This window comes from Chroicocephalus ridibundus, chromosome 9, assembly GCF_963924245.1.
Source record: "Chroicocephalus ridibundus chromosome 9, bChrRid1.1, whole genome shotgun sequence".
NCBI classification, from domain to species: Eukaryota; Metazoa; Chordata; class Aves; order Charadriiformes; family Laridae; genus Chroicocephalus; species Chroicocephalus ridibundus.
Window position 1 is genome coordinate 34,248,468 of NC_086292.1, and position 13,471 is coordinate 34,261,938.

General features: G+C 45.4%; 2 protein-coding genes across 5 annotated transcripts in view; one reads left to right on the plus strand and one right to left on the minus strand.

The window, feature by feature from the left end:
• Positions 1-1,300, minus strand: part of MINDY2 (MINDY lysine 48 deubiquitinase 2) — a 39,396-nt gene extending 38,096 nt beyond the window's left edge. For 2 of the 4 annotated variants that reach the window (XR_010072453.1, XM_063346030.1), the window contains exon 1: positions 472-1,293. Coding sequence is in view for 3 of the 4 variants with exons in the window: in XM_063346030.1 (XP_063202100.1) it covers positions 472-1,119 (648 nt within the window). In the remaining variant the exon portion in view is untranslated. Of the gene's footprint in view, positions 1-471 lie in introns of all 4 variants that reach the window. The other 2 variants (XM_063346031.1, XM_063346032.1) reach the window with 2 other exon arrangements.
• A 1,614-nt stretch (positions 1,301-2,914) lies between these two features.
• The window catches only part of ADAM10 (ADAM metallopeptidase domain 10), a 51,666-nt gene continuing 41,109 nt past the window's right edge, over positions 2,915-13,471 (plus strand). The window contains exons 1-2 of the mRNA XM_063346029.1: positions 2,915-3,218; positions 13,196-13,346. Of these exons, the coding sequence (XP_063202099.1) occupies positions 3,164-3,218; positions 13,196-13,346 (206 nt within the window). The 5' untranslated portion in view covers positions 2,915-3,163. The remainder of the gene's footprint in view (positions 3,219-13,195; positions 13,347-13,471) is intronic.

A 13,471-nucleotide genomic window follows, 5' to 3' on the forward strand; every position in this document is an offset into this window, starting at 1 on the left:
ACCTAATTTACTTATTAAATACAATCTATGCTACATAACTGCACAAATGTATCCCTGTTACTCAGGCAGCTACTTGTACAAATCTGTATTTTGTACAATTCTGCCTACACTTCATTACGCAAAACTAACCTATTTTCCCAAAACACTGCCTGCGTTTCCAGTGCTATAAATAGCCACGTTTACTTACTAGAAACCTGCACGCATCTGCAGACCATACATTCCACAGTTTAGCGAAGCATCATCCCGATGTCGATTCCTATTTTAAGGCAAGTCTATATATGCCAGCAGCACTCAAGCAGCGTACTGGCAACGGACCGCAAGCCGTCAACTTATTTTCCGAGTTCCCTATGCAAGAAGCGAGCCTTAACGAGCACCACCTTCCAGCGGTGCCGGCCGGAGGGCCCGGGGAAGGCCCGGCCAGCCCCGCCGCCGCTCCCCGCCATGGCGGCGGCCCGCCGCGCCCCGCCGTACCTTCCAAGCCAGGAGCAGCACGTTCATGATGGCCAGCAACGGGCAGGGCCCGTTCTCGTTCTGGGTGATGACCGGCGTGTTCTCCTCCTTCCAGCGGACCCACTTGATGTGATAGACCGACTGGCCCGGGAACCGCTCCTTGGAGGCGGAGAGGAGCTGGGAGCCCACCGTCGGCCGGTCCCCTTCGGGCTGCGGGGCCGGGCCCCCCACCGAGGCCGCCGCCGCCACCACCACCGCCTCCTCGGCGTCGCTGTTGAGCTCGGAGCTGCTGGGGCAGCAGGAGTGCAGGTTGGAGAAGGACTCCAGCGAGTCCAGGCTGCGGGACTCCTCCCCCGGGGGGCTGGGAGCCCCGCTACTCCCGGAGCCGGCCCCCGCCGCGCCGCTCTCCGAGGCGGCCGCCGCTCCGGAGCTCTCCGCACCGCCCTCCGCGGCCCGGCAGGGAGACGCCGTCCGAGGGGCCGTGGCAGGAGCAGGGGCCGGCTGAGGGGAAGGGCTGCGCCGCCCGCCACCCTCCTCAGCCGCCGCGGGCCCGTCCCTGCAGCCGCCCTCGCCCGCCGCCGCCTCTTCCAGGAGGAGCTGGCTGGCGGCGCCCCCGCCGCCCCTCTTCAGCGAGCCCGGAGGCGGCGGGGGCTGCGCCAGGCTCTCCATGCCGGGCCCGCCGCCCAGCCCGGCTCCTTTGCTCTCTAGTGGCACCGCAACGGCTGATCCTTCGCCAACAGCGCCCGAGACGCCATAACAGCAGCGACGACTCCGCCCCGCCGGGGACGTGTGGGCGGGAGGGGAAAGCGGCCGCGGGTCACGGCGGGGCCCGGGGCGGGGGGGGGGCACTCCGAGGGCGGGGCCGGAGCCCGGGGAGGAACGGGGCGGAGGTCGGAACGGGTGAGGGGCGCGGGGTAAGGGTGTGGGGGGGAAGGCGGACCTTGGCGCCACCCGGAAGGGGCGGCTAGAGGCGGGGCAGGGCCGTACCCGCGTCCCGCCCCGGGGGAGCGGCGCTGGTACCGGGGGTGCACACCCCCTTCAACCCCCGTCCCGGTGCCCGGGGGGGGCAGAGCGGAGGGCCCCGCCCCGCCTGTTTGGCCGGCGGGGGCGGGGCGGCGCCTGCGCGGGAGGGGGGTGCCCCGCCCCCGCCGCGCGCTGCTTCGGCGCTGAGGGAACGCGCGGCGGCGGCGCTACTCCGGCGGTCCGGAGGGTTTTCGGTGCTTTTTGATTAACATCTGCGTTACAAAAACCTGGCTGTGGTGAGTGCGACGGGAGAGTCGTGTTACTCAGGCCGCATCCTAACTGTTGGCCCTTAGGGAGGGCTCTGCACCCGCTGTGCCACCCGGTCAGTGCACCGTGCCAGGATAGTTGTTTTTACCTCAGTTCTGCAGAAGTGGGTGCCGGGCATTTAACAACTGCCCGGCGTTTATAACGATAAAATACAGCTGATCAGTCAATATTGATTCATTCACCGCTCCTAAATATACATACGCATCTAAGCTCATATTTAAAACACTCGCGGACGTTACCTGATTAGCACACTCATTATCCACAAAGGGGCGTGTATGTTAGTATTGTAATTACCCAAGGTTCGTTTGGGATTCACTCCTGGCTTGAATTTGGTCCAGAAGTTAGATTTTTGCTATGTTACATCAAAGTAACTGCAAAAGAACACATAAGACACAGTTTTCTTTCGCATCCTACTCGAGGTTAGGTACGTTCCTTGAAGCCTCAACCGTATCCCAAACAAAACTTCTTGATAAACTTTTAACTTTGTTCTTTAGACATTGTAACGACCCTGCTTCCTTCTCTCCCTATGAAAACCTTCAGCTTTTCATCACAAATTTTAAATACAGCTTGGGGACGATAATTTATCTTCTGCGCTCAGCAGCTCTCTTATCTGAGCTGCAGCTGCCACATCTGGCGGGCGCTCCCTGCAATTTCGACATACACCCGTTTCCCCCGTCTGTAGCGGTCTTGCAGGGGGGAGGTTATTTGTGTTATGAAAGCGCTGTAGGAATGGAAAAGCACAAATCGGAGGAGGGAGTAGCAGTAAACTGAGAAACTTGTCACAAACTCTGACATAAAAACTAAACATCCGAGTTAGTATAGTTGATATAAGGACGAGCGTCCTGACGAAGAAGAAATGAAACGCTTTGTCTGAACGGCTCACGTTTTTATCTTCACCGGAGGGTTTTCCTTTGCGCTTGAATCGCGAAGGTCTTTGAAGGCGGGCTGAAAATGAAAAAGTCTCCGTTCAGCGGAGACAACGGGGCGCCCAGCGTCGAGACCTGCCCCGCTCCGCCGCCGAGAGGCTGCCATTACCCCGGCCCAAGCCGGGCAGGCCCCGCCCCTCCGGGCCCCCGCGGCGCCGCCGGGCGTTGGTGCCTGACTCTCTTCCGGCGGGGCGGAGCCGGGCGGGGCGTGACCCGCGGCCCAGCCCCGCCCCGCCGGTAGTGTCGCGCGTGCGGGCGGGGGCGTGCGGGCGGAGTAAGCGGCGGCGCGGGGAGCGGAGCGCTGCCGGGCGGGGGACGCCGCCGCTGGGGCTGGGCCGCCGATCCCAGCCGAGCCTGTAGGGCGGTACCGAGCGGTCCTCCAGTGAGCGGCGGGGGACAAAGCGGAGGGAGGCGCGGAGCTCGCCCCTCCCCATCCCGGCACCGACCGGGGCGGATGTGCTGTGGGTAGGCGGCGACGGGGCCTGGGCCCGGTGAAGATGGATCTGGCGGGGACGATAATCCTGCTGTGCTCCTGTGCGGCGGGCGCCGGAGGTGAGGAGCGGCCGGGCCCCGGCCTGCGGCCCAGCCTCGGGGCTGCCGGCCTCTCTCCTTTCCTCCCTATCTCTCCGTCGCGCCGTGGGGCTGGGCTGGGGGCGGCGGGCCCCTCTCCGTGGGGCGCCGCGTCTCAGCGCCCTGGCGGCAGGCCGCGGCTGGGCCGCCGGCCGAGGCTCTCCTTTCCGTCGCCCGCTCCCCGGGCATGGTCCGCAGTGTCCTGCTCGGGCCCTCTCCCCCTGCCGCCCCGGGCCGGCCTGGCGCTCCCGCCCCTTTCCCGGGACTTTCCCCCGCCGCGGACCTTTTTTCCCCACAGTGCCCGGCTGCGCCGTCCCATGCCCGGCTCCGCTCTGCTTCTTCGGGGCTTTTCTCACAGCGGTCTCGGTAGCCGCTTCCCGGTTCCCGTCCTCCGCCGGGGCGCCGAGGCGGCGGCGAGCCCCCGAGCCTGCTTTTCCCCGCCGCTGCTTCCCGGAACCAGGAAGCGCGGGCAGGCGCAAAGTTCATCTTCAGGAAATAGAAGGCGAACCCGGGATTTTCCCGGAGCGTGACCGCGGGTTCGGGGAGCGTCTCCCCTCTCGCCCAGGGCGGAGAAAAAACACGGTTGTGTTTACGGGGGACGTGTGGCTGGGGCACATTTCCCGACATCAGCGGGGTTTCGGCGTTGGGAAACTGCTGCGGCAGTTTCTCGACCGCGTTCGTTGGTGTTTAAGTGGTCACGGCACGGTTATGGAAATAGTTTCAAATTTTTATGAGAGCAGACACTGGAAAAGGTGGGCTTCTGGGAGTGTTTGTGGAGAAGGATGGGTGGAGAGGCGTTAAGGGCTGTCTTCCTCTGCTTCCTTTGGCACCTCTCCTAACAAAGAACCGAGCCCTGAATACTGGGCTTTGGCATGTTCTCAAAAAGTAACATCAAAGTCTGTGGAAAACTTCAGCAGGTTGTACTGGCGGCGAAGCCGCGAGGCAAAAAGCAGGCTGATTTGCGCGGTCAGAAGTCATCCCGTTATTTATGCAGTTAGGAGTGGTATACGCAGAAGGCTTTGCTGGTGACTTTCCCCTCATAAATTCTTGTAAGCCATCAAGACATTTCAGACTTAATTATTGGCATACTTTTCAAGGCCTCTTTGTTTTCTGAACTAAACAGTGCTGGCACAGAATTAATTCAAAGCGATTCATTAACCAGTTGTGAGGGTTGTTCCTACTGTTTAATTCTAGGCAGGCAACCATGCCTTAAAGTTAAAAAATCACAGTAAGCATGTAAAGTATAGTCCTCTGGATATATGGAAGCAAGCTCGTGAGGTGTATTTTATTTTAAAAAATAATGTTAATTTATTTCTTTGAGAGAAGAACGGGCTCCTTCAACATTCCTGGCACTAGGAAGCACACCTCACTGGCAGGTAGCAGAAGCCAGTATCTTTTGGTGTTTAGCAGTACAGATAAATCTTTAAAGAAAGTTTAATAATGCTGCATAGAAATCTAGAAATGGTGTCTGATACACATCTCTAGAATATCCTGTGAAACTTTTGGTAAAAGTCTCAACGTAATTGTGAAAGATTTATCATAACTCTGTGTTGAATTAAAATGACTTTTTAATATTAGAATTTCCTGTTTTAACTGCGTTCACATTTCTAGAGTTCCTTAAGTACTGTAAATGGTTTTATTTACAGAAAAATAGGGTTCTTCATTTGCATGCTTTTCTTCTAGGCAGGCGTTAATATCTTTGTGAAAAAGGGCAAGTTCATGGTTCTTAAGGATGTTACTGTGAGAGCAGCGCAAATGGAAAACAACTGAAAAAAACCCCCAAAATTTCCCTGTGTTTCATTGGTGTACTGTGCACCTTGTGCTCATTAGTTTTACACAAATCTTGAAGCTGTTATACTTATCTGTAAAGTTGTCTAGTTTTAAACCATATAAGTATTAAATAGTAATAATTTTGAAAATTCCATTAATCTGTACTTTTTAAAAAAATGCTCTTCTGTGTGTTGAGTCTATGTTTGGAATATTTTACAGGATACCTGAGTTTGAACTCTTCTTTCAGAATTACATAAGGCTTTGTGCCTTACTCTATTGTAATAGTCTTTAGATACAAAGGTAGATAATAGATTAACAGAAGCAATTGTAACTTCAGTTCATGGTGAAGCGTGAATCACAAAATCAAAATATTAGGGGACAGCATAACTTAGGTGTGGTTTGTTTGAGGAGAAAGATTAGTGAAGTTTCTGTTTAATTTGAAAAATTTAATTTCTTTTGTAGCTTATATTATTCTTAAAATTAGGTAAAAGGAATGTAATCAAAAGCAATCACTAGCATTGCTGCACTAATGAAGTCTACTGCAATGTTTGTGCTATGCTGCTTTGTAACTATCTCTGTGGTTTATGGCTAAAACAGATGCCTTATCAGCAATTTGGTCTAATAGGCTCTGAAACACGTGCTTGATCAGATTTTGGTATTAGATCACTTTTAGGGTGCTCTCAGAAGTTTTTCTGCCTTTGCTACCACGGAGTAAATAAGACCACCATAAAGCAAGTGGTCCAGTAGGTCAGTTTGAGTACAGTTTCAATAGTGTGAGAAGAAAAAGCCATGCCATTTTTATTTTTTTTTTAAGTAATTGGGGAAAGGTAGAATTTATCTCAAGTAGACACTGTATACTAGAAGGTAAGATATTTTTTTTAAAAGTTAATCTCAGCATTTTGCCCCAGTAGCCTTGGAATTTCTTGGCTTAAGGGATCTATTCACTGGCTGGTGCTGTTAATAATTTTGGCATGTATAAAGCTGTACTTAGGTTGTGCAATATTATTTGCAGCTTTTAGTAGCATGCTTTGTTGCATGTGATGAAGATACACGCAGGTATATTAAACAGTACTTAATTATCCGTACATAATGATCTTTAAGGAATGGAAATAACTGATAGAACCTCTCCTTCTGCATGAGGGCCATTTAAAAAAAAGGGGAGGGGGATAGAAAATATGTAAAAGACAACTAATGATACCTGCAAAAAGCTTGGATTTAACAAGTGTGATCATGCTCTGGCTAGGCTGATCAGATGCTGAACATCATAGCAAATCTATGGTAAACTGTTTTATTTCACTGGTACAACACAGTCTTCTATATTCCTGGGACTTCCAAGTTATATCTTAGTGTCTTGTGCTGCTGGATATTGAACTGCCTATTTCCCAGTGAGCATGAGAGAAATTCTGTTTTTTTCTGGACACATGGGGGAGTTGTGGGAAGGCATTTATGAGCTATCGGCATCTGAGTGATTTAGTTTTCATCCTTGCTATAAATTGAGAAGAATACTAGCCTTCATTAACATGGCAGTCAGCTTCCAGCATTTATCTGGGGTTTAAAATAAAAAAAATTACAAATTTTCTGTGGCTGGATGAGATAGTGTCTGGTAAAGGCAGCTGTCAGGTGGTTGTTTCAGAAATGCCCATGGTAATTAAAAGTAAATGAAATCAGGTGTTTAGGTAGTAACTTCTAAATACCATTGCACAAAACCCGAAGATTGCAGTTTATTTTTGCTTTTAAAAGGATCTAAAGGTTCAGTTACGCAGTATGGCAGAGCCACTGTAATGAGTTACTGCTGTCTGGTGACCCTGCCCTGGCCATGCATGCGTTCCCACCTCTCCTCTTTCACTGCCTCTTGTGTTTGATAATCATTTCCTGACAGACATGTGACTTCCGTTGGTTTATTGTGCAGACCTAAGCCCAGTGGGGAGGAAGAGCTGGGACTTGCAGGAGGTGGGGAAGAAGAGGGTAAAAAACCCCCAAGAAACAGACACCTGTGTACTGCTTACAGTGGTGGTGCTCTGCTGTGTAACTGTGCCCTAAATATGAGTTTTCAGTGAAGGGGAAATGATCCTGAGTTGATGTTTTGGTAGCACTTTTTTTTTTTTCACCAATAACTAACCTGACCAGAAGAGAAAGTATATTTTTCAGCTGGATCGGTTTTAGTGCCAGCACAAGGGAAGAATAGAAATGGAGTGGATGAAAAAGGGCAGCGGGACCTGCCCTTCTGCTGGCAGTTATGAAACTACAGCCTGAATAAAGCCTTCAGTGAAATTAAAGTTGGGAGGTATATGGTAGGATTACTGGCTTCCAATATACTTAAGCGCAGAAGTGCTAAATCTGAATGCTGGGTACACTCTTTAGTGTCTGATGTAAAGGGAGCATTTTTAAAGAGATACAAACTTTACATTGAAAACAGCTTGAAAAAGTACAACTTGCTTTGATTACCTTAATTTTAATTATGATAGTAATTATCTGAAAGATATTTATCATATACTGGCATTTCAAATCTGCAAATCAGCGATGACACTTGCAGTAAAGAGAGTTGCCTGGTAAGTTAGCCTGGCTGCTGAACAATTTCTGATAGTCTATCATGTTGTATTCTGTGCTTTTTTCCACTAACAAACTTGAGTTGTATTTGAACTTTTTGCCTTTGTCATGCAAGTCTTAATCTGAGTGGTTTGATATAAACTTCACTGTTTAGAGCTGTGCATGTTTGATTTATCCTCTTATGGGAAGTTACATGTTGTCATCTTGTACCACAATATATATAAATTTAATAGATGTTTATGTTTATTTTGGTACTGTTTATTACCAATCTTCTTTATGTGTGTGAAGCTAGCTTCTGTAAGGATTTCCTCCAAAATCTTCCCAGATGCTGAGGTTAGTCTGACCGCTGTGTAGGTCTCCAGGCCCCCCTCCTTGAAGATGGGGATGAAATTTGGCTTCCAGCTGTCAGGCACCCCCTTCCATCACCATAGCCTTTCAGAAAGGCAGTAGAAAGCCTTAAAATGGCATAAGCCAGCTCCCTCAGCATTCTTGGATGCATCCCATATGATCCCATGGACTTCTGTATATCCAATTGGCTTAAGTGTCCCCTGGCATGTTTTCCTCTGCTGTGGGTACTGTTTCATTTCCACAGACCGGGAAGGTTTTGTCTGTGGTGGGGGGGAAAGTCTTTGTAGTCTTCTCTGGGAAAATAACCTTCCTGAATGAACTGAACAGCAAATCTTTTAACATAGACCACCAAACAATTGTTATATGTAGCTGCTCAAGGTGCGCCAGGAGGCTTATAGCTACAATCCCATGGGTGATATGTTTTTACTCTTTGCACCCTTTGGTTAGAAGGTAAGAATGTATGCCTCAGATTCCCTGCCTGGCTGGTGGGATTTGTGTCCGTTCAGAACAACTGTAGATACTTTCTTTACAGCTCCATAGGGATGCTGAAGAACTGTAGACACTCATACACAGAAATCTTTCACAGAGACTGTCACTCACCTAAATGCTCTCTGTTTAGGCGACTAGTTCTGCCTAAAATCCTTCCTTGTATTTAGTTCTAAGCCCATGAGAATAAAGCTTCATTCCTGGAGGGTTTTTGTCATAGGAAATGCCACATCTGGTTTAGGAAGTCTTCAGAAGACTATCCTGTCAGGTTGAAAAGCCATCCCTTTGTCACTCTCAGGTATCTCTATCCTGTAGGGCTTCTGTCCACTTGCTTAGCATTTAGGTGAAGTATAACATCAGCTTACTCCAGTAGGTTGCCTGGAAAGGCATCATGCTGTCTTTGATATTTGGTTGATGGCAACATGATACAGGAAATTTGTTGAGCAGCTCCCTTAAACTATATTTAGATGTTCATGGTTCAGTGTTCCTTACTGTAGACTTCCTGATTGTATCCTTATTTGAAAAGATATTTCTTGCAGTCTCTATTAAAAAAAAAACTAGTTTTTCAATGACAACAAAATAATGAAAGTAGTTTATCACAGAGGTTGAGATCTGTGTGTGTGCTATTGTAACAATTTCTTGGGGTGCACTACTCCCAGATCCTGTGATAGACTTCTTCATTTTTGCTTAGAATCTTCTAATTACAAAAGCTGGAGATAGCAGTAGTACCTGCCTTGTGCACCTCAGTGAAGTCGTCTTTCCAGTTTAACGAACTTTTGTCATGGGATCCAGTAAATTCTTTTGTTAGCGAGGTTGAGTTACTTACTAAGCTACCTTTGTGAAGAAGATAATAACTTTTGATACGTAACTGGTTTTATTAGAAGGAGATTGCGTATCAGTTGCAGACTTTGAACCTTATAGCAATGTTAAAGTTATACATGCTTCTGGACATGAAAGTAAATGTTCATTTTGAAGCCTTGATTTCAACCCTGTCTGAAGTCCCTTTCTAGAAAAGCTATGAAATAGCGTGTACTCCAGGTGATAGGCAGCTGCTTTGGTTTGGCAAGAGGAGAGCAGCAAGAGTGTTTGTGTTAAGTGCTCACTATGAGAGTACTTAAAGCATAAGGAGTTTTTTAAGTTTTGCACAAAGGGAAGAGAAATAGCATTGTTTTCCTGTGTGACAACAGAAAGTGTATACGTTTTGGTTAAGAAAAAGGGGTTTTGCTTAAAACCCTCTGTGCTTTTGCTTAGCAGAGGCTTTTTAATGTTAGCAGCCTTTTGCTGTCTTGTTACAGTAGTTAGCACTTAAAAACTATTCTTTGTGACTCAGTTGAGTGCAGTTTCTCAACTTTGCACGTGGTCGTGAGACCTGGATCAGATGCAAAGTCAGTAAGTTGTCATGCTTTAAAACTTTTTTCTTTTAGGTGCCTGAAGCTGTTGAAAGAGTACCTTGCAATACTGAGGGAATAAAAAAAGGCTTACAACAGTTTAAGGAATGCAGTATTAGAAACCCCTTACCACAGAGAAGCTGAAGATAATTTGGCTTGTTAAATAGCCTTGGGATTATGGAGCACAGAAGTTTACATGTTCTGCAGCGTACTAACTCCTTAGTTTTGATAAAGTTTTTAAAGTGAGTTAGTAGTATCATATTCTAGATTTAGGTTCATTTTAAAATTAAAACTTTAGCTCACTTTTAGCTTTGATCATTCAATTTTGAAGCCTGTTTTCTTTAATGTTGACCCCTCTGGGCATATCATATACTAGGAATTGGAAAACATGTACCTGTAGTCAGGCTAATGTATATTGTGCATCATTTTGATATAACAGGTGGACTGGAGCTAATCTTGTTTGGTTTATAGAGGTTCTTGGGCCATAGGATGTGTTTCTGCTTAATTTTGTGGGATTATGTTGGAAGTGATTAAAGAGACATCAGACAGGGAGAATGTCCTTCATCCTCAAAATTCACCATGCTTGTTGCTGAAACTTTGGGTTCGTCCTTGTCTTATTTGGATTAGAATTCATGTAGACTTGCTTAAATCGCATGTTTAAGACACCCTTCTGGCTTCTGGAAAGCTGGATGAGACTGGACTTGTATTTTGAAACTGAGTGAGAGGAAAACAAGAGTGAAATTTAGTTATTGGACTGTGTTTGCCATCAATGAGGAGGAGTCAACACTTGCAGAAGCCTACAGTACTGTGAGGAAATGCAGCTTATCTGCATATATATCATTACTTGAATTTTAAAAAGATGTGGCAGTATCACCTTGTGCACATTGCTTCTAAATGCAAGCAGTGCATTTGGAAGTATTAATTTACTTGGTCATCTTTTGTGTTGCTCATTGAGCTTATTGGTGATCAGATGGTTTGATCCCTTGAAAGGAAACAGAGGTACTGAGAAATTGGTATTCATTTAAAGAAGCCCTCATGACAATTAATACGGTGAAAGGAAAATTTGTATTTTTGCTTATAAAATTGTATTCTTAGTACAATAACAGATTCTTTTAATTGTGAAAATGTTACACGACTGAGGCAAAACTTTAGGTTACACTTGTCTCATTGGGCCTCCCCAGACATTGTCAGTACATATATCTGTAGAAAAACATTGCATGAAATCTCTGAGAATTCTCACATTTTAGGTTGGTCTGAGGTTAAACTGATTATGAGATATCCTGCTTTTTCTTGCAGAATTAAGAATTCTGGAGAAACTTGGGAGATTTGACTTTCTATTTGATCTTTCAAATGCTGCATTTTGATATTTATTCCATAAAAAAAAAAAAAAAAGATGATAGTCCAAGTCAGGTTCTTGAAAAATCAAGCATAAACTGAAAAAATTGTCCCTTAAGGAGGAGGTTGAGGAAGGAGGGCTTTGAAGCTAGGTGGAGGAGCCATGAACAATGGGGCAAACACTTGCATACACACAATTCAAGAACAACATACAGTGAAAAAAGTAACAAAACAGAAAATGAAAAGGGGGGAAAAAAATTATATGTCCTTGAAGCAGAAACTGGTGCATAATGTTATGCCACTGATTGTGGTTGCCCAACCTTCAGAATGCTGTAGTAAGTACTATGAAATAAATGCAGTTCCTATGATACGGAGGCAAATCTTACATTCTTCATGAGGATATGTTTGAAGATTACCAGTTCAACTTGGAACTGGAAAACCAGCAGCTTGAATGTTCTGTATTTTAGTTTCATATTCTTAGCGTAGATAATATTGTGTTTGTATACCACAGCTTTCAATAGACAATTCAGGTTTTAAGTTAGGCCTGTCTCTTCATAAATGACGTGGTTGACAGTTGAATGTCTGTGTCCTTTTTGTGAAAGATGATGTGTTACTACTTGTAAAAATTATGGTGATCCATTTACTGCACTCAGTTTGTCTTTGTGTCGTCACATTGCATGTCAGTGAACTAAAAAGTTAGGGATGACTTTTTTCAATAAAGAACACATAGTTCATCAAAACACCTTCCAAAGTTTTGGAATATGCTTTATTAAAGGGGTGATGGAGGGGAAAAACTTGTGTGGAAATTTTTACTGAACATTGACAATGCTGAAACATTCCTTCTACAAATACATTTGGCAATATATTGCTGTCACAGGATGCTTAAAAGAAAACTTGCCTTTTTGCATAGTAACACCGTAAGAGACAGTGCTTACCTTTGAGTGATTTGATACACAAGGTAGTTTCTGTAATGAATACTTGAGTTGTTCTTCAGAAACAGTTGCTTCTATGGAGTTACAAGAGAAAATAATTGATTGTATGTTTGTTGCGTAAAGTGTATAGAAGAATACTGCAGGGCTTTGTTTCAGACAGGGCGAATGTTTTCATGCTAACTACTGATAAAAGTTATGTATCAAAACATGCAATTATCCCTCAGCTCTGAAATGTTACGCATCACTTAATATCTTTAATTCTTTGTTCTTTGCTGGCTTTAATGTTTAGTACATCAAGAAACATGTTATAATTTGCGTCATATATAATCTGGCTTTGAAACCAGAACCACTGAAACGATGTCACTCTTGACTGTAGATCTAGATACAGATATCTAAATTAATGCCTCATGATTGGATATTTTATACAGAACCTGTTTAAACATCATTTTTCACTGTGTATTTAAAATATACTGTGTGCACTACCTTCATTGCAAAGACACAGTGGTTTGCTCCACAAGTTGTGTTGCATTTTGTTTCTTTCTATTTCTCCATGTTATTTTCTACTGTTGAACCTTCTGTCTGTCTTGGTCTCTGATCCCAGTTATTGAATCACTTCATCTTAATTCCTTCCACGACATCTGTGTTTATTTTTGGCAGGTAGATGAAATACTTTTCATGCATAGTGTTTCATATCGAAGTGTGGTAAGACTTGTGAAGAGTATCAGTGTTGAATGTGCAGAGGCAGGGGATTTAATTTTTCTGGATATTTGGCATGTGAAGCTGGAAGTATAATTCTTCTAGAGAACCAGAAGAAAGATGGTTGCACTTTTTGTGTTTGGATCAGGAGTGCATTTCTCTCAGGCACTTCTGTCTACAATAATGTAGTTCTGGAGTAAATGAACTATACTTGTTTTGATTGATATTAAAGTGGAAGATGCCTTCCAGGGTCCACCCAGTGCACTCTGACTCAGTCTGTGGGACCAGAGTAGAATGAATCTGAAGTGTGCAAGGGGAAAAAAAAGAAAGCTAAAATAAATATAATGTAGAAGTTGGGTCCTTATCACCAACTGTTTTGCACCACAGATCTGCCATACCTGGTTGTAACCTTAATGATTTCTCAAACATGCTAAACCTTACTTTTTTCTCTTTTCAGGCCAGTATGGAAATCCTCTAAATAAGTACATTAGGCATTATGAAGGATTGTCTTACGATGTGGATTTGTTACACCAAAAACACCAGCGTGCCAAAAGAGCAGTATCACATGAAGATCAGTTCTTGCGCCTAGATTTTCATGCTCATGGAAGGTTAGTGATATTTTAAAAGGTATTTGTTTTAAATATTTTATTCATGTATGCATTTCAATTATAGTGAAATGTGAATGGCGAAATACAGTCATCAAACTAGCGTTAGCTAGAATACACTCAAATGC